At 36.1% G+C, this 26,560-nt stretch overlaps 1 protein-coding gene across 2 annotated transcripts in view; it reads left to right on the top strand.

Annotated features, from left to right (window-relative positions):
• Nucleotides 1-26,560, top strand: part of ADAMTS6 (ADAM metallopeptidase with thrombospondin type 1 motif 6) — a 245,277-nt gene that overhangs the window by 23,662 nt on the left and 195,055 nt on the right. For both annotated transcript variants that reach the window (XR_008390127.1, XM_037150818.2), the window contains exons 5-7: nt 8,603-8,805; nt 9,309-9,392; nt 9,902-10,047. Coding sequence is in view for 1 of the 2 variants with exons in the window: in XM_037150818.2 (XP_037006713.2) it covers nt 8,603-8,805; nt 9,309-9,392; nt 9,902-10,047 (433 nt within the window). In the remaining variant the exon portion in view is untranslated. The remainder of the gene's footprint in view (nt 1-8,602; nt 8,806-9,308; nt 9,393-9,901; nt 10,048-26,560) is intronic.

The raw sequence follows: 26,560 nt of genomic DNA, 5'->3' as shown, positions 1-26,560 counted from the left end.
GAGCTTCCTGGATTTCCTGGAAGTCCATTGCCTTTGCCAGATTAGGGAAATTCTCCTTTATTATTTGTTCAAATAAGTTTTCCACTGGTAGCTGTTCCTTTCCCCCTTCTGGTACCCCTATAATTTGGATGTTGGAGCGTTTGAAGATGTCCTGGAGGTTCCTAAGCCTCTCCTCATTTTTTTGAATTCTTGTTTCTTCATATTTTTCTGTTTAGTCATTTTTTCCTTCCTTCTGGTTCAGTCCCTTGATTTGAGTCCCAGTTTCCTCTTCATCACTATTGGTTTTCTGTGCAATTCCCTTAATTTAAATTAGTTTAGCCTTCATATGTTCCTCTAATTTGTGACTAAAATGAGTCAGTTCTTTGAGCATCCTGATGACCAGTGTTTTGAACTGTGCCTCTGATAGGTTGGCAATTTCTTGATCGCTTAGATTTATCGGCCCTGGGGCTCTGAGTTCTTCTTGAGCCATGTTTTGATCTGTTCCTGCCTGTTACATATGAGGAGAGGTGTCTTAAATGTTCACCAGGGCAGGGGCACCCAGGTCGCTGTGTGTGATGCTATATGTGGGGGCGGGGTCAGAGAGGATGCAGTGGTGATCCTCTCTACTCCCTCACCACTCTCCCCTCCCCCCGCCTGTTTATCTGCACGCAAATGTGTGACTGCAGTCAGCCAGCCACCCTGGGCCAGGGCCTGGGAGGTCTGTCTCAATGCTTGCCTCTTTGCTGGTTTATCTGCACGCAAATGCGCAACTTCAGTCAGCCAGCCGCCCAGCACCTTCCCTGGGTCCGCCTGTAGCTACCCACACCTGGGATCCTCACCCTCGGCTGCCCGTGCGCCTGGGTAGTGGCATCTTTTTTGCCCAACCTGCTCTGCTGCTGGCTCCGCCCCTCTCACTGGTTTAGCTGAGGGGTTTGTTGTTGTCAGACTCCGTATTGTTTGATTTTTCTGTGGTTTGGCTACATTTATTGTTGTTAAAACTTTGTTGTTTTTAGATTTGGTTGTGCGAGGAGGGAAAGTGTTTCCACCTGTCCCTCCATCTTGGCGGAAGTCCTCAAAATGTAATTTTTTTTCTTTAAAGGGCAAAGAAATCTCCCTTATTTTATCCAGGTAATAGTTATAACTCTCAGGCACAGGTGTTCTTCCATTGTACTTGGTGCTGTTTGCTTAGCCTGATATTTTTATGTTAGTGACAGGGATCCAGACATTTGCATAAGACTTGAAGAGTTTTAAGGTAGTTAGGGTACTATAGAAATGCATAAAAGGGGCAACAAGCCTAAACTTAGTGGTCAAAGAAGGCTTCATGGAGGAAGTGACTTCTATGCAGAAGCCTAAAGGATAAGAGCATAGCTGGGCAAAGGCCGAGGGAGCAGGGAACAACATTTACAAAGGTTTTCAACCCAAAGAGAGAATGTCATGTTCTAGGAATTGATAGTTCATATAACTGGATGTTAGAATGTGGGTTGGAGAAGTGGGGGTGAGATTCAGGGGGGCTGTGGGAGATGAAACAGGGGAATGAGAAGGGACCAAATCACAAAGGCCTTGCAAACCACATTAAGGAGCTTGTTTATCCTAAGTGTGCTGGAAACCCATTGAAAGGTTTCATGCAGTAGGAATCACATGATCAGATTGGGGTTCTAGAAAGATTACTCTGGCAGCCCTCCAGAGACTGAATGAAGGAAGAGCAAGACTAGAGGTAGGGAATTAGGAGGCTGTCCAGTTTGAAGATTAGAAAATTTAGGGAAATAGAGGGCATGGCACAGCATAGAAAGAACATGGGCTTTGGTGTAGCTTTGGAAAAATTACCCTGCCTCTCTGGGTACTCCTCTCAGCACACATTAGTTATTCAGTTAAATTTTAGCTGTTATATTGGGATGAATTTTTCTAGCCTTTAAAGAGATATGATATATAATATGTATGTATATATAAAATAATTTTAAATCTTAGATTTGTTCTAGGTAGGTATAGTAGCTGAAACTAGGGGCAGAGTATTTCACAGGTAGCTTTCACTTTGATACAAAGAAGCATTCACCAACAAGTAACTTTCAAGAAAGATGGGCTGGGTTCCACAGGCAGTTGTAAAAAACCGAGTGAATTGCCTTGAGGGTAGTGGATGCATCACTGTTTTGTTTCTTCTCAGTGTCTTTCAAGGGCTCCTTATCTTCGTTTCAAGTGTGAGTGTTCTTATTCTGCATTTTTTTTTTGTGAGTCATGTCTGAGGCTTTTACCTATGGGTAGTCCTTCTTGGTCAAGAATAATTGGTACTAGAAAAAGGCCGTTTACAGTGAATCCACTGTAAGGACATAAAATAAAATTTCAAATAAATAATTGTGATAATAAAGGTCTTTTGTATTGAGTACTGAATCTAAGCATTGTGGGAGTAGTTTATTTTATCTCATATTTAACAAAAGTTTTGCTACAAGTACAACTATATATAAATTCTTAAAAAATGAAGATTTAAATATTGAGTTGGTTATTGTGATATGATGTTTTTAAATATTCAAACTATCCTCCTTTGAAGGGCCTATCTCACTAACTGGCCTTGCTCAGGCGGATTCTTGTTTTTCCGCTGGTGTAGGCATGAGTCAAACGGTTCTCCAGTTCCGCTCCTGCTGCCATTGTGCAGTCCTGCCCTTTTGGGGGAACGTTTTCTTCTACAATCCGCCCTCTGGGTTACTGACACTGTTTCCTAAATGGGCCTTGCTGTTACTCTGTTCCATTCACGAGCCATTTCTACCGCCCTCGCACCAGTTGGTTTGGTTCAGACCCTTGTATCTCTTGCCTAGACCACCATTGGGTCTTCCTAACTGCTCTTCCAGTCTCCAGCGTTGTCTTGCTGTCTTTAGTCACGTCTGTCTCCCAGGTCTGGCTGTGTCACACACCTCCTGACACTTCACCGGCTCCCCAGGGATGGGAATATCATTGTAGTTCCCTAAATTCTGTGGGAATGTAACTAGATATTACTGGGAAAAAAAGTGTTTTGTGTTCAGTAAACTTGGGAAACACCTGGTTAAGAACTATTGATCTTAATGGTGATACAATTTCAACAGATTAGTTCAAGGGAGATGTGAATTTATGGGCACACATTGCCAGTTAACCTGCTATTGGGAATCAAGTTGCTATCAGAATACAAGATAAAAAACCCTTTTGGCAGTGGATATATTTATCTCATATTCAGACATGAGTTTTCCTGTTCTAATTTGGTTTAAACTATCAATGTAAAAATTTTTATGAAAGTAATGTCTGTTTCTTGTAGAAAATTTAGAAAATATAGGACAAAAATATTGCTTTTATACTACCACCCAAGAGTAACTGAGTGTTTTTATAGTCTATTGGTATAGATATTATGTTACTATGATGGCATTATCTACTTACATTTTTATTAATTAAATATTAATTTAGCATGTATGTGCAAAGCTATTTTAGGTAATGGGGATGCAGTGATAAATAGTGCAGGAAGAGCCTCTGCTTCCATGAAGCTTATATTCTAGTGTGGAGAGACAGTTAACTAAATAAGCAATTAAATACATGAATGAATAAATACATGGCCAACTGTCAAGAGTAATAGAAATGAAAAATTTAGAAGGTTAATGCATGAAAATAAAGAACAAACAGAGTGACCAGAGGGGCAGGGGGAAGAGCATCATGGAGAAAGAAGGGAAACATGTACGAAGGACCCTGGACAAGGACAGTGGGTGGGGATCGTCTTTGGGACGGGGGTTGGACCAGGCCCCCGGGGAGAGCAGTGGCAGGAGCAGGGAGAATGGGGACAACTGTAACTGAACAACAATAAAAAAATATATTGAAAAAAAGGAGGTTAGTGAGATGATCTTCAATGTCTGTTTATATTTAAAAATATATTTAAATTGATTAAATACTAAAAAAAATCCTATTTGGAGTAGAAAAGAAATCCATGAATTTGGTTTTGAGGAAAAGTTTTCTTATACATGTTTATGAAGGAATATTTTATTTAACATTCTAAACCGTATCCAGAATTAAACTGAGCAAAGTATATGTGATTAATATCAATTGAAGAACTACTAATCTTTAATTTAAAGCAAAACAAGTTAATTGTGTATTTAAAAAAATTTTTTATTTACTTTTTAGAGAGAGGGGGAGGGAGAGAGCAAGAGAGGGAGAGAAACAGCAGCTCGCATGAGATGGATCTATTGGTTGCCTCCTGCATGCCCACAACTGGGAAACTTGGGCCACAACCCAGGCATGTGCCCTGACTGGGAATCGAACCTGTGATCTTTTGGTTTGCAGGCCAGAGCTCAATCTGTGGAGCCACACCAGCCAGGGCTAATAGTGTATTTTTAAGACTAAAAATGTATTAGTTACAGATACTACTAAGCTTAACATTAAGCAGTTAATTGACAATTATAAAATGTAGATAGTGTTTTGCAATGATCTAATAATGCTGATGACTTTAATTTTAAAAATAAAACTAAAGATGTTATCTCTTTCAATTTTATGCATATACTGTATTTTTGTGTGTTTAATTATATGTATATCAGACTATAAATTTTCTAAGTACAAAAATTGTTTTAATTTATGAATACCCGTTAAAAAGACATTATATATACGTATGTCTGATGCAGTGATAGCTAAGCAAACTAACAACTAAAAAGCTAAAAAGTTTAAAATTATGAAAATGGTGATACTGATAACAACAGTTACTTTATACTGAATGCTGTCAAGTGAGAAGCACCTTTGCTAAGTGCTCATTTGGCCCAGTGATGTGTGTCCTTTTCACAACACTTTAAGTAAAAATATTGAATAAGGAGAAATCGAATGAATCAGAGAAATGAAAATTATCAAATTAAAGGGAAGTAAATCTTATATTTAGATATTTAAGCTGTCCAGTCAGCAGAATGGAAGACTAAGCATCATTTGAATATATAGTGGTTTGGGATCACAGAACAGTGAGCAGGAGAAATTCGAGTTCTATAATGCAGAAAGGATTTTGGCTGTTTCATAACAACATTACTACTAATTCCATGGCTTAAGCAGGATACCTCTATTACATCATAGTTTCTCTGGTCCAGGAGCCTGTGCATGGACCGGTTATTACTTAGCTTCAACCAGGGCTGCGTTCTTGTCTGGAATCTTGACTGGGGAAGATCTCTCTTCCCTTGTTCTCGGCAGGGTTCATTTCCTTGCTGTTGTAGGACTGAAAGGTTTCACTTTTTGACTGGTGGTCTGCCAGAGGCCACTGTCCATTCCTTATGGACATGTATGATTCACCAACATGGTTGATTGCTTCCTCTAAGCCAGCAAGGGAAAGACTCTAGTAAGAGAAATGCTACAATGTCATGTAACGTAATTATGTGCAGTACTCATATACATGAAACCATGTACATCTGATCATGTTTGCTGTATTTTATTGGTTACAAGCAAGTCCCAGGTCCCACCCATACCAAAGGGGGAAGGAGATCACACAGAGGTGTGCACATTACGAAGCAAAGGTCCTGGGGCCACCGTAAAAGTTTGTCTGTCACAGTTGGGCGTAGGACAGTACCACAGGCTGTCTCTGGGATACACTACCACTGAAACAAGCAGTGCATGCCTCTGCTTCTCTTAACATGTAGGAACAAGACACTAACTTACGTGAGTTTCAAAAGTATGTCACTGGTACTTCTCGTGGTCATTACTCCTCTTATGTGTTTTTTAAGATTTTGTTTATTTATCTTTAGAGGGGAAGGGAAGGAGCAAGGGAGAGAAATATCAATGTTTGGTTGCCTCTCGTGCATCCCCTGCTGGGAACCGGCCTGTAACCCCAGCATGTGCCCTGACTGGGAATCGAACTGTGATCCTTTTTGTTTGCAGGCCGTGCTCAATCCACTGAGCTACACCAGCCAGGGCTCATCTTATTTTTTTACATTTATTACTTCTCCCAAAGTAATTCTTTAAAAGGACAGGCTACAGAAGTTAGAAAAATAGAGAAAGTGCCACTTTCTGTCAAGTATGTAAATTAATTTAGTATTTCCTCCCTAAATTTTTCAATAAGTGGAGGCTCGAAAGATGTTCTGTTCAATGGAAGGGAAACATAAGTGAGGTATGCAGAGGCTCTGTATCTGCTCGCGTTTGGTAAGTGGAGAGAAATATAAATGAGACAAGTATTCCCAAGTGCCACAGCACTGAACGGCTTCCTGCATACTGAAGAACCAAATGTCTAGAAAGCCAAGAATAAACTACAATGCACATTGAAATGCAGTTTAAACTGAATCATGCTGAAATCATTCTAATGCCCTTTACCTCTAGGATTTGGAAAAGGAATACTTTGGGTAGTCAGTATAAATAGCTGTAGACAACAGAATTAAGTGAAAAACGTAATTCACAGCTTTTTAGAATTGAGATCTCTACAGCAGTAGAATTGCTCTGAATAAGATAGTTTAATGAGGAGTGACCAGTGCTTAGTTGTTTGGGTGTCATCCTGCAAAGTGAAAAGTTGTGGGTCTGGTCCCTGGTCAGGGCACCTGCAAGAGGCAACTGGTCAATGTTTCTCTCCCTCTCTTTCTCCTTTGCTCCCCACTCTCTAACAATAAATATTTTTTAAAAAGTATTTTACTTTAAAAATAAATGCTCATCTTAGAATTAGATTTTTACAACATTAATGTTCTTCAGAACTGTCATAAGCTGTTTAGAAAGTTAATGCTCTTATTGCTTTTTAAACAAATTTAAATTATTTTTAAAACACCTATTCTAAATTAAAAAGTATTATAAATTACTGAAATAATATGGAATCATTATTTGAAAATCTTTTTTATTAAACAATTCATTCAAGTTATTATGTTTTCATGAGCAGTTGAATGTTTAATTTTTTCAGATAATGTAATTCTTTTGAAAAATATTAAGGATTTGAATTTTTTCACTATTGTATTTCCTCGTTTCCTTCCATATTAACAGTTGGTTAGAAAACTCTCTTTTTAAAAAAAAATTTATTGATTATGCCATTACAGTTGTTCTGTTTCCCCCCTTCATTCCACTCTACCCTGCACACCCCTCCCCCACTATTCCTCCCCTTTAGTTCATGACCACATGTCTCAAGTTCTTTAGATTCTGTATTTCCCCTACTATTCTTGCCCTCCCCCCATCTATTTCTACCTACCGTCTATGCTACTTATTTTCTGTAGCTTCTCCCCCCTTCTCCTCCTCCCACCCTGTTACTAACCTTCCGTGTGATCTTCATTTCTATGGTTCTGCTCCTGATCTAGCTGTCCTCTTAGTTTGCTTTTGTTTTGGGTGTGGTTGTTAATAACTATGAGTTTGCTGTCCTTTCACTGTTCATCTTTTTTATCTTCTTTTTCTTAGATAAGTCCCTTTAACATTTCATATAATAAGGGCTTGGTGATGATGAACTCCTTGAACTTGATCTTATCTGAGAAGCACTTTATCTATCCTTCCATTCTAAATGAAAGTTTTGCTGGATAGAGCAATCTTGGTTGTAGGTCCTTGCCTTTCATGACTTCTTTCCAGCCCCTTCTTGCCTGTAAGGTCTCTTTTGAGAAATCAGCTGACAGTCTGATGGGAACTCCTTTGTAGGTGACTGTCCCCTTATCTCTTGCAGCTTCTAGGATTCTCTCCTTCATTTTAATCTTGGCTAATGTAATTCTGATGTGCCTTGGTGTGTTCCTTCTTGGTTCCAACTTCTTTGGTACTCTCTGAGCTTCCTGGATTTCCTGGAAGTCTATTGCCTTTGCCAGAATGGGGAAGTTCTCTTTTATTATTTGTTCAAATAAGTTTTCCACTGATGGCTGTTCCTCTTCCCCTTCTGGTACCCCTATAATTTGGATGTTGGAGTGTTTAAAGATTTCCTGGAGGTTCCTAAGCCTCTCCTCATTTTTTTGAATCTTGTTTCTTCATATTTTCCTGTTTGGTCATTTTTTTTTCTGCTTTCTGGTCCACTCCATTGATTTGAGTCCCAGTTTCCTTTCCATCACTATTGGTTTCCTGTGTATTTCCCTTCATTTCAATTAGTTTAGCTTTCATATGTTCCTCTAATTTGTGACTAAAATCAACCAGTTCTGTGAGCATCCTGATCACCAGTGTTTTGTACTGTGCATGTGAAAGTTTGGCTATTTCTTGGTTGCTTAGAGTTATGGGCTCTGGGGCTTTGAGTTCTTTTTGAGCCATAATGTTTTGCTCTGTTTGCACCTGTTAGGTATGAGGAGCGGAGCTTTAGGCGTTCAGCAGGGTAGGGCTGCCCAGGTCGCTGGGTTGTGATGCTGTATGTGGGGGTGGGGTCGGAGAGGGGCAATAGTGGTCCCCTCTGCTGCTTCCCACCACTGGGGCCTGTGCTGTCTCAGTGCTCGCTACTTCTCTGGTTTATTGGTCTGGCTGAATGGTTCGTTGTTGTCGGACTTCTGTATAGTTCAATTTTCTGTGTTTTGACTGCATTTTTGTTGCTAAAGCTTTGTTGTTTTTAAACTTGGTTGTGCAAGAAGGTACAGTGTTTCCACCTACCCCTCCATCTTGGCAGAAGTCCCCAGAAAACTCTTAATATGTTAGAGAATATATGAGAAGCACGTCTCAGTGAAAGACCTGTAAATAAATCAGTGTACTTCATGAAGCTATCCTAACCAGTTCATTGTTCTCCCTGCAGACCTCGGCAGTAGCAACAAACCCTGGTGGCTGAATGACACGTCTGCTTTTCCCTCTGCACCGCCGGTCGGAGGCCCGCACAGGCAGAGGAGGTCCGTGAGCTCCGAGCGCTTTGTGGAGACATTGGTGGTGGCCGATAAAATGATGGTGGGCTATCACGGCCGCAAAGACATTGAGCATTACATTCTGAGTGTGATGAATATTGTAAGTTTGATCCCTCTCTATAATATTTTTAACAATAGTTTGTTGTGTTTTTTGATGAAGGTCGTGGATGTTTACTGTGAAATAATGATTTTAAGAATTTCCTCATCTAAAATGAGGAAGACTTGATCTACTAATGTTTCAGTTCCAGAGAAGATAAATTTAAAGGTGATTTTATAGTTTATTTTCAGATAATAGGACTTTTTGAATTGGTCATGTGAAATCTTGTTTAAGTAGTTTTCTTTTCACTTAAAACACCAATTCAACCTCTTAATTACTATGTCATAGTTCATCCTAGGAGAAACTGTTTCTTGAGGTAGATTTGTATAAAAAACCTTTTACTGAGGCATGTTGAGGGCATTGTTCTAAGTGACATGGGATGAAAACCATATTTTTATATATACAGTGATTAAATTCATGAAAAAGTACTTAACCACCTATAAAAAAATCAATCACTTTATGATTTTTGTCTGACTTTGTGTCTTTTCTTATTTTCTGGAGGTCAGGTTGCCAAACTTTACCGTGATTCCAGCCTAGGAAACGTTGTGAATATTATAGTGGCCCGCTTAATTGTTCTTACAGATGATCAGGTAAGGATGAGTTACTTCATATATCTAAAATCTTAAGAGACGGGCTATAGAATTATGCATTATGTAAGGATATAGTTTATTATTACTCCTCTTAGGAAGTTCTGGTTTGAATATATTTTTCAGCAGTAAGCATTTAATAATTTAAGCAAATTTGAAATAGTTTATGAGAGTATACCTCTTGTGGCACATTCAAGTTATATATGTATGTCAGCTGTATATTTCAGTATAAAAGTGAGCATTTCCATGACAGACTTTCTAATAGTGGTTGGTTTTGTATGCTGATAATCACATATATTCACATGACTATTAAAGCTGGAGCTGGAAAGAATATTTGTTCAATAATATACTAAATTAGCTCTAGGTCAGATATCACAGAGGTAAAAATTGGCAAGAGATTATTCCTAGAAACCACTGCTTCTAATTATAGTGACACTTTAGTCTTCAAAAGTTTTAACAACTGACCTTAGTAATTTGTTTGGAACATTTCTGGTATGCATGTTGTATTGCAGCCAAACTTGGAGATAAACCACCATGCAGACAAGTCCCTCGATAGCTTCTGTAAATGGCAGAAATCCATTCTCTCCCAGCAAAGTGATGGAAACATCATTCAAGAAAATGGGATTGCCCACCATGATAATGCGGTCCTTATTACTAGGTATGGCTTGTTGCAAGTATTTTACCTTTGATTGTTATGCTTGATATTGTAACTATATTTGGTTCTATCAAATGCTTCATTTATGTAATGAGTGTAGAGAAAGCAAAATGGTAATTTATTATACATCCCTGAGAAAGAATATATTACACTGTTGTTGTGTTTGCATCAAATGAGAAAAAAGATTTGGTTGAGGTAGACAGTTAATAAATATCTTACCTTCTACTAAGTTCTCTTCATAAGGTTTAATTGAAAGCCTGTATATGTTTTGTTAATTAAACAAAATGCATACTAAATGCAAGATTTAAAAAAGTATGAGAAAATGTATTTTAAGAATAATTATGTCATTACTCTTGGTTATAAAATATATTAATTATTGCTACCTCCAAATGGTGAAAAGGAGAATGTCTGTAGTTTTACAGTTTATTTAGATGAATGTTTATTTAATTAAGAGTATTTTAATTAACAGGTATAAAGAAGCAGCTTCATTATATTATATGTTGAACAGCTTGTGTCTCAAACATTGTCAAGAATCCAACAAATGCATGTATTTCTTTCAAGTTTTACAAAACTGCATTCAGATACATTTTATTCCTTACTCTCCAACAAGTCTGTGAAGTAGATATTGTTATGGTTTTTCCCATGTAAGAAATGAGGAAACTAGTTTAAAATACTGAAGTTGCTCAAGATGACTTAGCTAATAAGTGAAACAACAGGACTCAAATTTGGGCTTTTCTCTATATTATATATACTGTCTTTGTTTTTATGCTCTAGTTATGATTGGTTAGAAGTTTGCTTATATCATTTTAAGATAAGTTTGTCTTTTGACCTCTTATTAGAATTTTAAAAATGAAAATAAGAAGTAATAACAACAATAAGCAGAATGGAAACATTGTTCCATCTTAGCTAAATGGAATAGGCTTTTTTGTTTTGATTCTTTCTTTTAATTTGCAAGGTAGTATTTGACATACACTTCATCTATGGTGTGCTCATGACTCAACATTGAACTCTGTGGAGAGAGTGTGGAGTATGTGGGATTAGAATTTTTAAACTCAGAATCTTGAGTGAGTTAAGCTTTAAAAAAATAATTTCTCTTAACAGAGTTGTAGAGTTAAAGTTTCTGAGTTTATTTATTTTTTTACAGTTACACTTATTTAATTGCCTTCATCTATCTGACATATAAACCAGGAAATTTTGTTTATGATACGCTTGCTGAATAGAAACAAAATTGTAGAATTCTATATTCATACGTGTTGACATGTCAGTCTGATAAATTCTGCAATTCCTCAGAGTCTTGTGGTCTGGAATGATTCCCAAATATATTTGAGGAGTTAAAAATATACTAGCAATTGTACAAATATAGAAACCTTTGTGTCAAAAAAATATATATGGATATCATTAGTGTCAATGAAATTACTAAAGGAAAATGTCTATTATATATGGTTAACAAAATGATCACAGATATTTACATTGGCTTCTGTATTTATATTTATAAGGCCCTGCCTCCCCCTAGAGATAATACCCAGTGGGCTTTTGATGCCTCACATTTTCATTATCGTATCTGCATTGGGTTTTTAAGTCTTGCATCGAGTGACAGAAGTTATACCAAGAGTGCACATTTATAAGTATTCAAGTAGTGAAACACATCTGGGCAGTTAGCCACTCTTTCTCTGCACTGGCTGCATTTGGCTGGCTGACTTGTTACTCCAAATTGGCCCAGATTGTTTTTGATCCTCTGCAGAGCTCTTTGCTTCAGTAAGAGCTTTTAGTGCTTTTTTGATGTCTGAGATTTGAACATAAAATTGTCTTTGTAAACTTGTCTCCTAATTGTCAGACTAGCACTAGAAATGATCTCAGGACTCGATAGGAGAGTACTTTTATTATTATTAAAGATTTATTTATTTGTTTTTATAGAGAAGGTTATAGAGAGGGGAAGGAAGGGAGACAGAGGGCAGGAATATCACTATGTGAGATTTCCTCTTACATGCCCCACACTGGGGACCTGGCCTGCAACCCAGTGATTGAGAACTGAACCAGTGACCTTTGGATTCCCAGGCTGGTGCTCAATCCACTGAGCCACACTGGCCAGGGCAGGCCAGTACTTTAAAGAATTCATAGCTTGTATTATTTTATGTTGGTTAATGGAGGTTAAAAAATGCCTCTTTGGGGCAGCATAGAATGCCTTTTTGAATTGTTTTTGAAGTTTCAAAGTAAATGTTAGCTAACTTAAAAGTCTGCAAATAATTTTGAATTATTAGGGCCACAGAGCGAGTCATCCAAAGGAAAGAGTTATCATCTCTAATATTTAGGGGCTTTTTTATTGTAAGGGTGGGGTTTAAACCAGTGCTTGACTCTCCCTTATAAATTTTTGATTTGTAAAATAGAATATATGTTTAAATCATACTGCTACTTTTAATAAAAATAATTGAGAATTCCATAGGTGATTTTATATTAGTGTTGAAAATTGTTTCATATAACTCACTTATTAATATATTCAGAGATATGACTCCACCGTTTAGAGGTAAGATTGTGATCTGTGTTTGCTCGAAATGCCAGATCACTAGACGGAGTGTATGATGTGTTTATGGAGAATGCCAGAGAAAAATTGATGGATATGTTTATCTCTACTAGGCCTAATTTTGTCCTTGGGGTTTAAATGTTTTAAGCAGAAAGCCATTTGGAACTGTAGTTATTTAGGTAATAAGTTACTTTTGGAAAAAAGTATAAAAGCTCAAAATGTTATCTCCACTTAGCAAATGGTATTTCATTGTTTTATTTTACCAATACAAATGTAAAACAAACCGTGCTCTGTAGGATCATGTGACTACACAGAAAGAAAAGAAAGTAAAAAAATTTGGTGTTTTAGATGATGCCACAAATATTGAATTAACGCCAAAGAGCATACTTAAATTTTACCTGTACATATTTTTAATTTGTATATATTTTATGTTTTTATACATAAGCATATATAAAATATAGTGTTATGCAAGCTAATTTTATCTAATTATTTTTTAAATAATTGAGGTACAATTGACAAAATTGTATATACATAAAGTATACATGATAATTTGATATGCACTTACATGGTGAGCTGATTACCATAACCAAGTTAACACATCCATCACCTCATAGTTACCTTGTTTTATTTATTTTTGAGGGGTGTGTGAGAACGCTTATCATTTGTTTACTTGAAGCAAAGTTCAAGTACACATACAGAATTATTAGTTACAGTCACTGTACTTGTGCTGCGCATTGGACCCTCAGAATTCATTCTATCACTAAAAGTTTCTGCCCTTCGACTAATACATCCCTGTTTCTCCCATCCCCCAATGCTGCCATTCTATTCTCAGTTTCTATGAGTTCAGTTCCTTTTTAAGATTCTGCAGATAAGTGAGATCGTACAGTACTTGACTTTCTCTGGCATATTTTACTTAAAAATAAGTAGTAGAGCACACTACTCTCCTGCTTCATCCATGGTGTTGCAAATGACAAGACTTTTTTCTTATAATGAGTGCATAATACTGTATTTTTCAGATTGTAAGACGCATTTTCCCCCCCAAATTTGGGAGGAAAAGGGGGTGTGTCTTATAGTTTGAATGTAGCTCACCCGGCTTGCTGTGGAGTGGGGGATAGTGGCCTATGTTATTTATGTTATTTAATATTTTACCACATTTTTTGCTTCAAAAATATTTTTCCTATTTTTCTCCTCTATAACCTAGGTATATCTTATGGTCTGGTACATCTTACAGTCCAAAAAATTTAGTATATTTTTATTGTGTATATATATATATATATATTTCATATTTTCATTATTTTTTTAGCAGTAGCCTACCACAAATATAGTTTTATTTAAATTTTATTGTTCAGTTATACTTTACAGTCAGTATTATTTTGTATTGGGTTCAGGCGTGCAGCATAGTGGTTGGACAATCACATACTTTATAAAGTGATTCCCCCTGATATTTCTAGTACCACCTGAACATAGTTGTTATAATATTATTAACTATATTCCCCTTGCTGTACTTTCCATCCCCAGGACTATTTGCTACTACCAATTTGGAGGTCTTAATCCCTTCACCTTTTTCACCTGGCCCCCTAACCTCCTCAATCTGTTCTCTGTGTCTATGAGTCTATTTCTGTTTTATTTGTTCATTTATTTTGTTCTTTAGATTCCATATATGAGTGAAATCATATGGTATTTGTCTTTCTCTGACAGACTTATTTCACTTAGTATATTTCCCTCTAGGTCTATTCATGTTGTAGTAAATGGTAGGATTTCATTCTTTTTGGTGGCCAAGTAATATTCCATTGCTTTCATAGCTTGGCTATTGTAAGTAGTGCCGCAATGAACATAGGGGTGCATATATTCTTTCCAATTAGTGTTTTGGGTTTTTTTGGATAAACACCCCAAAGTAAAACCACTGGGTCATAAGTACACCTCAGTTTCTTTATCTGTTCACCTGTTGATGGACACTTAGGTTGTTTCCTTTTTTTTTAAATTTTATTTAGTTATTTTTCAAGTACAGTTTTTTGTCTATTTCTCCCATCCCAGCCCCCCCCCCCCGCCCCGTGCTCCCCACCCCCCCCAGTCATCTCTGTGTCTTTCATACTTGTTCCTCAAAATCCCTCCCCTTTCTCCCCTTAAATTCCCTTCCCTCTCCCCTCTGGTCACTGCCCACTCGTTCTCTAGTTCAGTGTCTTTGTTTTTATTCTGCTTGCTTGTTCGTTTTGTTGTTTAGCTTCCTGTTAAAGGTGAGATCATGTGGTATCTTGGCTGTAGTGAATAGTACTGCAATGAACTTGGAAGTGCAGAGACATCTCTTCAGGCTACTAGTTTACTGATTTCACTTCCTTCAGATATATTACCCATGACTAGGATTGGTAAATCATATGGTAGTTTTATTTTTATTTTGTTATTTTTATTTATTTTTAAAGACTATTTATATTTGGATAGAGGGGAATGGAGAGAGAAAGAGAGGGAGAGAAATATGAATGTGTGAGAGATACATCAATCGCCTCTAGCACATCCCCAGCCGGGGACCTGGCCCGGAACCCAGCCATGTGCCCCAACTGGGAATCGAACTGGCAACCCTTGGGTTCACAGGCTGGTACTCAGTCCACCGAGCCACACCAGCAGGGTGGTAGTTTTATTTTTAAATTTTTGAAGAAACTCAAAATTACCAGCAGTATACTCTCATGCAGCTTTATCAGCTGAGATTAGCACTGGAAGATTGCAGGGATCCTCAGTGACCCAGGCTGCTATGGTCTGCCACAGCAGCAAAGGCTGCTGGGGACCACCCGATCTCTTCTTCTCCCAGGGGAGATGCTGTGGTGGAGGAGATGCCTCTTGGTGCTGGGTTCAGCTTGCAGGTACCTGTGGAGCGGTGTTGGAGCCAGAAACTGGAGGGCCGGTGCCTGCAGTGTGAGAGCAACTCTGGGGTATGGCTGGTTATCCTGCAGTGACAATGATATGTGAAGTGCAGGTGTGTGACGTGTCCGTGAAGACAGAGTCTGAAGCATGGCCATGCGCACAGCAACAGTGGCTCTTGGGTCCAGGCTACTGGCTATTCCACCATGGTGTTGGGTATGGTTTGCGGGCATGTGTGCAGCAGGCCCAGGGCTGGAGCTTGGGTGTATACACAGTGGCCCTGGAGCAGGAGTTTGGAGTGCAGGAGCCAGTGGAACTACTGTGGCTCAGGAGTCAGGTGTGCTCAGGGTTGGAAGGTGCTGGCAGCTCCCAGGGAAGCACAACAGCAGATCCTTCTTGGACTGAGTACAGCAGTGTCTTCTTTCCCAGGTCTGCAGAAGTGATGGCTGTTGGTTACCTTAGTGTGAAAGCAGCCACTGTTCTCTGTGGAGCAAGCTGCTCACACTATGGGGTCCTCCCCTGAGGAAGCTGCAGCTGGGGAGTTTGCACCTGTTGTGAGGGCTGTTGAGGCCCTCGGGGGCACAGGATGCCAGAGTCCTCTGCAGAGCAGACCACTGAAGACCATGATGGTACCTGTCTTGTGGTTCCTGCCTTTTTCTTTGTTCTTAGTTGTCTCTAGACATTTCCGTCAAGCTGATCTTCCCAACGAGCCTTTCTGTGTAATTGTTGTCCCCTTTTTGCTCTATTATGTTGCTATAGGTGCTTACTTGCACTCCTGAACCTTCCTGGGGCTCTTTTTATTTATGGATGGTACCCTAATTGTTTTTTGTCAGGAAATGAAGGTTGGTATCTTCTATTTCATCATCTTGATGGTGCTATTCTCTTAGCTTTATTGGATCTTAACATTTTGCTATACCAAAGAGCAGTTTCATGTCACTTTCTAAAGTGATGAATGGATACTTCTTTATGGTGTATTGACGAACTAACATCTTAGCTTGGAATACCAGAGTTAGTGCTATATGAGGCCACATTTCTGGAAATATGGCCATATGAAATAAATAAGCATTCATAGTGGAATAATGAAGCTGATCTTTCATTTTTGTGATGATTTTAGTTAAAATATCAGTAGTGGTAACATACTGATTGCTTGTAAGTCTACAGACTAGGCTTATTAGGTTTATTAGATGATTATTAGTATTTACCTAAATCAGATTGATAGTAACTTTTAAAAAAATAATAGAAGTGAAAATACATAACTAGGTCAAAAATTATTAATATTTTTGTATTTGAAAATCTAGAAACAATTTAAGAAGATAAAATAGGACTGAATATATGCACTTAAAAAGTTACACTTGCTATAAAACTTTCAGATTACCCTTTCATTGAGAAACTAAATTAACAACTATTTAGGAATAAATATTTACAATTTGATAGATTAATTTAAAATTATGTATATTTCCCCATGAATTTAGGAAATATCCACCACAAATTTAAAGTCAAGTCAATTTCTAAATTTATTTTGTGCAAAAATATTTTTATAATCCATTTACAGTCTGAAAATCAGTAGGAATTTAGTGACATAAAGTGTCCTTGTGTTGATGCTGAGCCATTACTGTGAACACATGAATGCATACATTTCTGACTTTGTCTCCCGTTTGCATAGGAATCATGTTTCCTATCTTTATGATATTAATATAGAATAGTGAATATTTCAGGTAAGCATTATAACCTAAAATTCTTTTTGGTAACACCTTTATTGAGACATAATTCACAGAGCATGGATGTTACCCAAGTTTAATTAGCTGGTGTTTAGTATATTCACAGAGCTGTGCAACCACCACCATAATTAATTTTAGAACATTTTCATCATTTCGAGAGGAATTTGTCCTCATTTCCTTTGTTTTCCCCATCTAAGTTCCAGTTTTAGGTAATCACTGATCTATTTTTTGTCTCTATAGTCTTGCCTAATCCATACTTTTTGTATGAATGGCATTACGCAATATGCAGGCTTTTGGGACCAGCTTCTTTTACTCTGTCTAGTGTTTTCAAGGTTCATCCAGGTTGAAGCATATGCCAGAAATTAATTTCTTCTGTGAGACTAAATCCTTGAAAATTGAAGATACAGATCTTTAAGAATTCCTCTATTAATAGGATATTCTGCCATAGTTATATTTCCCTTTCAGTTTCTTATTAATAAAATACATAGGACCTATAACTACATCTCAGAATGTAGAACCAAAAATTGTACACCAAATCCAAATTTAGCCTTTTAATTAAAACCAGCCTATTTATCCTCTTAAGAAATCATGACTATTTGCTTTGATGCTGCTGGATTTTAAAGGCATTAGAATTTCCAAAGTCAACTAATGTATTCAGGTGGGATATTAAAAATATCTATAAAAATAGTTTCTTGCTAAAACTTGGCCTGTAATGTGTAGATTTAAACAAGTTTTCTTATTTTTAAAAGATGTATTTATCAGAATTATATACTGGCTTCATGATTATATATTAAAACAGAGGAAGGGGAAATTAAATGTGGTACATTAACATTTATTTGGTATTCATTTACGTTTTTTTTAATCCTTAAGGAAATGCCAGTTAAATTTTTTATGAACTATTACTAAGCTTTTAAGAATATGCTAGGTTTATACGCCACAGAGGAATCTTGAATTCAGATTGTGGATGAATTAATTCTGGTATTTGGACATTTCGAAGTATTTATTATTTTTTTACCTCTCTGGCTCTGTCATTCTTATCCATTTCCATCACAACTTCTGAGTTTGCTGAGTTTTTATGAGGAATGGCTGTTAAATTGTGTCAAATGTTTTTTCTGCATTTATTGAGATGATCATAATGGGTTTTCTTTTGTTAGTTTATTAGTACAGTAAATTGCATTAATTAATTTAGAGTGTTATACCAACGTTGCATTCTTAGGTTAAACTCAATTTGGCCATATATATGTATTATATTGTTAGATATGATTTGCCAAAATTTTGTAGATATCTTTTTGTATCTATATTTATGGGGATGTTGTTTTGTAGTTTTCTTATAGTGTTTTTGCCTGATTTTGGCATTAGAGTAATGTTGACCTCACAGAATGACTTAGAGAATGTTTCCTCCTTTGCAATTCTCTGCAAAGTTTCGGGTAGAATCAGTATTATTCCTTCCACAGATGTGTTATAGAATTCACAGGTAAAGACATCTGGACCTGGGGTTTTTGTGGGATGACTTTTATCTACCAAGTCAAATGGTTTATTGCATATATATAAAAAGTGAAAGATGAACATTTAACTATACAAAATCAAATAGTCATTCTGAGGAGCATATTAATTATGCAAGTATTTATTCAAAAGTTATTGTTGCGTGTTGGTAGTGGGCTTTGGAGTGATCTAAACCTTCTCCCACCCTTTACACCTGTTAGTTGGCAACCTGGAGCTGATTAATAAAGCTCTCTGAGTTTGTAAGATGGTGTGGTGTTATGATACAATATGTGTGAGTCCTTGGTACACCTGGTAGGGTACTAGGCATCTGGTAGAAAGTCATGGTAATAATTTGGAGTTATTATTGAGTGTATGTGAAGCACAAGCCAGATTCTGAGAAGGCAAAGTGTAGTGGTATCAGAGATGGCAGCATCTACTTTCACATGGAGGAGAATCCAAGTGTAACTTCATTCCTGGTATAGTATTTGATCAGGGACTTGGAAGTGCAGTTGGATTTGAATAAGTGGTAGATGCCTGTTCAAGAAGGATACACTTCATGTTCAATGACATGTAAAATGTGAGAAAGTGGCCTTCTTTCAGGAACCCAACGCTCAGTATTTTTAGGGGTTAAAGTATGGGTGAGAAATTATAAGAGATAAAGTTGGACAGGTAGAAATTCATTCAGTGCCATCGTGCTGTTGGCCGCTAGGTAATCAGTGGTGAATAAATAAATAAAAAGTTTGGTGCATCTGAGGAAAAGAAGTGAAATGTAGAAAACAGAGGGGAGAATAATATGCAGTAATGTTGGAGAGGTTGCAGGGGCCAGAGCATGAAAGGTTTTGTGTGCATGCTTGTCAGTTTAGCACTGTGGTGTGGAAGTGACCATTGCCCTCTTCATGAGTATTTAAACTGATTTCTTTTGTTTTGTTTTTTAGTTATTAAAGTAATGAATTCTCCTTGTACATAGGTACAAGTATGTTCATATTATGCAACACTAATCAGGAATATAAGGACATGGAAAATTTTTCAGGAAATAAAGTAAAGCAAGCAAAACAAGTTGAATGGAGTCCAAGTATAAATTCATAAAGCATTATTTCTTTTGTGTTTAAAAAATGAACAAAACTAGTAAAAAAAATTAGCTTTTGTTTTTTTTTATATGAGAGATGACATTGGAGAAATTTAAGCATAATGGTGGCATGCTCAGATTTGCAAATGTCCCTGTCAGGGGTGTGGAGGATAAGCCGTTTGCATGTGTGGGTGTGTGATTCAGTGCTAATGTATGGAAAGCAGTGAAAAATGGGTGGGAAAAAATTCAATGCCCTTCTCTCTCCAGTTCTGAAAGGCTTCGGAGAACCATTTGAATTAGCATTTCACTTTCCTTTTGTACTTACCCAAAGCATTGCCAGCGAAAAAAATCTTTGAGTTCTGATGTTGGGAGGTGAGGATTTCTTGAAGAGTGAGATTGAAAGAAGAAAAAAGAAATGAGATTTGGGGAATAAAAAAGAGTTATTCCTCTTTTTTGGTTAGATTTTCACACTGTATTGTTTTGGAACAGTATTTACTAAATTGGCTACATCCTTCCTAACCCACTTCCCCCAAATTTGTCAAAGACTAACATTCCTACAAATAATCATTTTAATTTTATAAATTCTTGACCTTAATAATAGTCCAATGTTAAAGAAATGTTAACAGAAATAATTCTAAAAAGTCTTTCTAGAATAAGAAAAAGCAATATTTGAGGATTTTATCCACTTCACTCACAGTCTCTGTTCAACTTCCATTTATCTTTAGTGATCTCATTCACTCTGATGATTTTAAGTACCTTATACACCATTAAGTATGCCTACATAGCTTTAAGTGCCATTTATGTCCAGATATACATCTATAGCCCTGACCCCTCTCCCAAACTGTATTTGTATATTGAGTTGTCTGACATCTCCATGCATCTCAGACTTAACATGTCCAAAACCAAATTCCCAATCTCTCCTAAAAACTAGCTCTTTCTACAACTTTCCTTTTTTCAGTTTCTCCCTTCATGGCAATGATAATATTTTTGCCTCTTATACAAACAAAACAAAACAAAATAAAAGAGGAAATTAAAATCAAGAAATTAGTAACTTACTACTGGGAAGTTCATATATATTAGGTTTAGCTTTACAGAATTTTTTAAAGCAATTCCTTTGTTTCTTTGCTTTACATTATTTTTTTAATAATCTTTAATATCTTTGCTCCTATCTCCCAATGGTTAGTTTCTTCATGTCATGAACTAAATGATAAATTAGCAAACCATACCTCCTTAAGAACACTATTAAGTGAGGAGAAGATGAATTATAAATCTTGCAAAGGTATATGCAGTATTTAGGGGATCTTGCCTACTAGTCCATTCTTCTGGAGTTCTGGGTTTTAAGTTTCCAAATAGGGTCAGGGACCTGAAAGATTCACTTAGAATGATGCAGTAACTTTTCAAAAGTTCCTTCAAAAATAATTTTTTTCTCCATGTATTGATAATAAAGATATTGAGAAAGCAAAGACAAAGAGATTTGTAAAGGGCTTTTTAGGCTGCTGTGCAAAGACTGGAAGAAAGAATAGGAAAAATACTAAAAATAATTTAAGGCATATAAAAATCATCTTCTCCAGGAAATACCACATAGCTGCATTTGCATTCATTCATTGAGACATTCAAGATTTTTGAGTGCTTACTATGTATAAGTTGTTGGAATCACATAGCAGTGAATAAAGCAGATAAAAGTCTAAGCACTTAGCTTTCACTCTAGAGAGAGATTATGAATAATTGAAAACCCCAAAGAGGGGGAGGAGGGGTGAGGAGAATATATAGGCAACTGTCATTGAACAACAATAAAATAATTTAAATAAAAAAATTAAAACGCTTTAAAAAAACCCAAAGAAATACATAATTTTAATATGTGATGTGTACATAGGGTAGAGAGAGAGAAACCACATAAGGTGGTAGAAAAGTCTCTCTTATAAGTTAACTTTATTTAAGAGCTCTGAAGGATGAGCAATCAGCCATACTGGAGGAGGAAATGAATGTTTTAAGCAAAGGAAACAGCACGTGCAAATAATCAACACTAGTAATAAATGAGGTGGAAAAGAGTTTGGCGTATATGAGAATGTTTGCTACAAGTGCATACACTCGCACTCTTTTATCCCCCTTTATTTTTGCTTTCCCTTTCCTTGAGCCACCGTGGCTGGCTGTTCATATTGAAAAACTACTAATTGAGAGCATTATTTGCATTGGTTAGGGCTTGTCGATGGAGAGTTTTCTTTGCGGAGATTGGTTGGTAGCTGACTTTTTTCCCAGGGGAGGCAAATATGTCAGTGTCATTGGGTTTTTTTTGTTTCTCCAGAAAAACACTCAACAGTTGCTTAACTAATTGTTAAGTGTCCCAAAAGCCCGATTGGGAGGGAGGGTTCCAGTAAGGAACCCTTAACTGCTACTGCTACTGTTTTCAAACCTTGAGTGTCCTCAAAATTGAGCCTCTCTAGTTGCATTTCTTCAGAGAACAAAACTGGAGGTTGGGTATAGAGGAGGGAAGACTAGAAAATTTGCAAGAATATATCTAATCTTTCATATACAGATTCTAAATCAATTCTGGTTTCAGCTTCATGCCTCGGCCCTTTCAAAGTTGGTTAATTTTTTTAATTGAATTTATTGAGTGACATTGGCTAATAAAATTATACAGTCTTCAGGGGTACAATTCTATAAGGTAGTTAGTTCTTAGTTTTCCATTTTCTTTTAGCCAAGATAATTTTAAGTTATTTAAATTAACTTTGCCTTCATTCAGAAACATTGAACTAATGTTGATAATGATACCTGAAATTAGCTATTATGGTGATAGCTGAAATTATCAACCGATAATGATAATGAAATATGTGAAATACACAAAACTGTTATATTTAAGACAAATTAGTAGCTATAATCTTGAGACTTCATGGAATCTACTGTGGTAAAACCTTAATTATTGGTGGACAGTTATTAGAATACCTATTTTAAAATACAGTCTATAAAATAATAGATGTTTGGAGTACATAGCACCCAATAGTTTCTAATTTTGTTTATAAACTCTTGGTTATTGAAGTAGAATTGTTATGCATTTTCTATGTTAAATATTACTAGCTTTCCACTTTATTGCTTTTTTAGACAAAAAACATGTCCAATTTAATGATTTAATTTTAATCTTGTCATGTTATTTAAGGGTTGCTTAATTCTGATTAGTCATTCAGTAGTATTGTGGGAAATTATATTTTGTATATAGTAAATTTATTTTTAATATCACATTCACTTTGTCTTTTCTTTTTCCCATGGCAGTTCCTCACTTCCCCAATTTTTTCTTTAGTGTGTTCATTAGGGAGAGAGCTTTGATTTTCTATTTTTTACAACTGTCAATTCAGCATGCATTGAACTTGCCCTTCGGACATCTCCTACCCAAACTCACTGGGAAATCATTGGGATTGCCAGATAGCAAGAGACTTGGTTGTGTAGCTGGGTCCTCAGGACAATGCAAATATGTAAAATGAGTTGTTCAATAGTTTCCAGAAAAAAGTAAGCATACTCTTTACCCAGCTTGGGTACAGCATGTAAATGAAGAAATCATGTTAGTGCTTAGCAGGAGAGTGCTCCTTGAAGCCCTTTAAATATGCTCTGGCTTCCCTCTTTGGGCATGTGAGTGCTTTTAATTTTCCATAGAGTTGTAGAAGAATAATGATTATATTCATGAGTCTGAATGTTTATTAAATGAAAGGTGACTAAAAATGGTAACATTTTCTCCATATGTGCTTAGTGAGCCTTTCTAGTTGGAACAGGCAACAATTGAAACTACTTTCAAATCATGGTTTTTGAGCTTTTGAAATGAACCTGTTATGACTTCTTCTTTTTTTTGGAAACAATGCCTTATAGCAAGTGGAGTTTGTAATAAAAATTTTTGTATTAATTGTGATTAGAATTTTCATCAGTTATGTTTTCTTGCTTTCAAAACTGACTACTTCTTTCTAGAAGTGTAGCTTTAAGTCAAGGAAAAAACTCTTTTCTAATATTGTTGAGTCATACTGGCATTTTGACTTATACATGCATTTATCTGAATTTGGTTATCTATCTCCTGTTATTCTAAACTTTGAGTTTGTTTGTATCCGAGAAAATATTTGCGATTTCAGCAAGCTCTTCTTTCCACCACTATTTTTGTGTGTGTTCTTTGTGAGCCAATTATGCTTGCCACATTGTAATCGGTCCCATTTTTAGGGATCAGTGCATTTATAGAGGAAACTAAAACATAGTTTTCTTATTTCTTTTGGACTTAGGGGATTTTTTGGTAGCAGTTATGTACAGATAGAATCCACAGACCATACAATTTATCCATTTAAGTGTACAATTCAGCAACTTTAAGTATGCTCACAGAGATGTGCAACCATTACCACAATATTGATGAAATGTTTCAATGTTTGTTTTTATTATTTGTTTTCTTTTCCTCTCCTCTGTTTGTTTGGAAGTTTTAAACTTTAGTTTTATTCTTTTAATGGTTACTCTTGAAATTTTATCATGAATATTTAGAAAATAAAGATAATTGGTATTACTCTTGCCTGAACAAATCAAACACATTAAAACCTGCAAATATGACCACTTCTCTTACTTCTCTGGTACTGTGTTCTGTATTTTATTTCTTATTTCTTTGTAACTCCATACACCAGACACCACTGGCATCATGCCCCCATCACTGCCACCACTGACATCGTCATGGCAATTTTTATATAAACAACAGTTGTTTGTGTTTATTAACATATATACCAATATTCTACTTTTTTTGGAATTTTTTTATATTAAGAATCATATTTTCCTGAAGGACATTTTAAACAAGTTTCTTTATAGGAAGTCTGTAGTAAACTATCTATTGTTGATCAAGAGATATCTTTTTTTTTTTTGCCTTACTTCTTGAAAGACAGTTTTGCTGGGTTCACGATGGTAGGTTGATAGTTGCTTTCTTTCAGCATTTTGAAAATAATATTGTATTCTCTGTGGCTCTCATTGCTGTTAAGACGTATGAGGTTAGTTGATTGTCATTGCATCTGTTATCTGTCTTTCTAGCTGTTTTCAAGTTCTCTGCATCTTTGCCATTCTGTATTTCCCTAAGGAATACATTTCCTGGATTTATCTTGCTTAGCAGAGAATGTTTATTTTGCATTTGTGGATTCATATCTGTCATCAATGTTGGCAGTTTCTCAGGCATTGGATTTTCAAATCTAGGCTCTCTTGCACTCTTTTTCTTCTCTGGCTCTATTTGGATACATGTTTGACCTTCTCATTTAGCCTCAGGTTCTTGTGACCTTTTTGTTGTTGTTGCACAGTCTTCATCTACTTGTCGCTCTGTGCTGCAGTCTGGGCAATTTTTTCATATTTTCAGGTTCCTATGATCTCTTCAGCTCTGAATAACCTGCCACTTAACCCATTCATTGGGTTTTTGTTTGAAAATTATACGTTTTTTGATGGTCTGTTTTTTACTTAAGTGTACTTAGCTATTTTTGATGTCTCCTTTCCTTGCTTTAAAAATATTCCACTTTAGTTTGTTTTTAACATTGTATACTCACTTTCATTTCCCAAATGTATGTAGGTGCCCTGTGTGAAACAAAAAGTAGATGAATCCTGAAGCACTAACTGAACTCACGTAGTAAATTTGCCTTTCTTCTGTTGACTGTGTTAATTTTTTACTGAATCATCAGAAGCTGTTTTGAAAGATGTAAATAATAATGACTTAATTTGATTAGAGACAGAGAGACAAGTTAGGAAGCAGTTAGTTTGATTTGTTTTCCACAGCATGTTACTTAGTATTTATCTATTGTTTGAATTATGCTGAGACTCCTGATACGCTGGAGGCAAAAGGAAATTACAGTTGTTTAGAGAAGTAATAAGATTAACCTGACACACCAGTAAAATAACTGTCTTTAATGACCACTGAGTGTGTGAAATTATATTTTTTGTTCTTTATTAATTTTATTTACTTAACATGTAAGAAAAGGATATACTTTTAATGTTAAGTGGCTTTTACCTTAAGACATCAAATTACAAATGCAGATTTGTGTGGGATTAGAAATGGAAAAACATGAAAATATTTATTAGAGATAGTGAGAAATAGTGCATTATGTAACTTAACTGGCCAGTTAGGAGTCATCAGTAATAATGCTTATTTTAAATGTTAATCCTCTTTTACAAATGGATGGTCATAAATAATAGCCCAAAAAACATACTTAACAACATCCCTGCAATGCATGTTATTGAAAATGTTTCCGGAAAACCTGAGTAATACTTTGCCTTACTGAAGAAAATTGCCTGGGAACATTGTGACTGACAGCTCATGTTAAGGTTTGCAATCTCCTGTTGGTATCATGCCAGGTTTTCATTTATTCACTTTCTTGAAAGTGCAAAGAGACTTAGAAAAATATAGGCCTACCACTGGGTTTCCTTAGAGAAACCATTGTCATCCGAGAGAATGCCCCACTGGGCTGGCTGTACTTGTTGTCGGTGATTCTTTAAGAGGATATGGAGACCTGTTGTTAGGTCTCACAAGGTCATTTTGAGAAGCTACAAATCGATCAAAAGGACAGGCTCTTCCTTTGGTAATACAGAAAAGTAAATGCAATTTCATAAACTTTGATTTTCGATGCGTAGGTTAAGGATGTTCATTAGAATACTACTAAGCAAGTTATAAAGGTTCACTAAAACTTGATATTCATAAAACTAAGCAATATATAGAGAGTGCTGAGATACACATGATTAAGGAATTATAAAATAATTTTTAATGTTTTCAATTGCAAAGATTAGGTTTTTCAGAAAATACTTTATCAGTGTTATTTGAATTAGTCATGGTCTTCAGTGATTTTTAGTTTCATTTAATAAACGGTGTTATTTGTTATCCTATATACATTTTACATAAACAACTTT

Source organism: Artibeus jamaicensis, unplaced genomic scaffold, assembly GCF_021234435.1.
Source record: "Artibeus jamaicensis isolate MK-2021 breed Jamaican fruit bat unplaced genomic scaffold, CSHL_Jam_final scaffold_369, whole genome shotgun sequence".
Lineage (NCBI taxonomy): Eukaryota > Metazoa > Chordata > Mammalia > Chiroptera > Phyllostomidae > Artibeus > Artibeus jamaicensis.
This window is presented reverse-complemented; position numbering and strand designations above follow the sequence as displayed.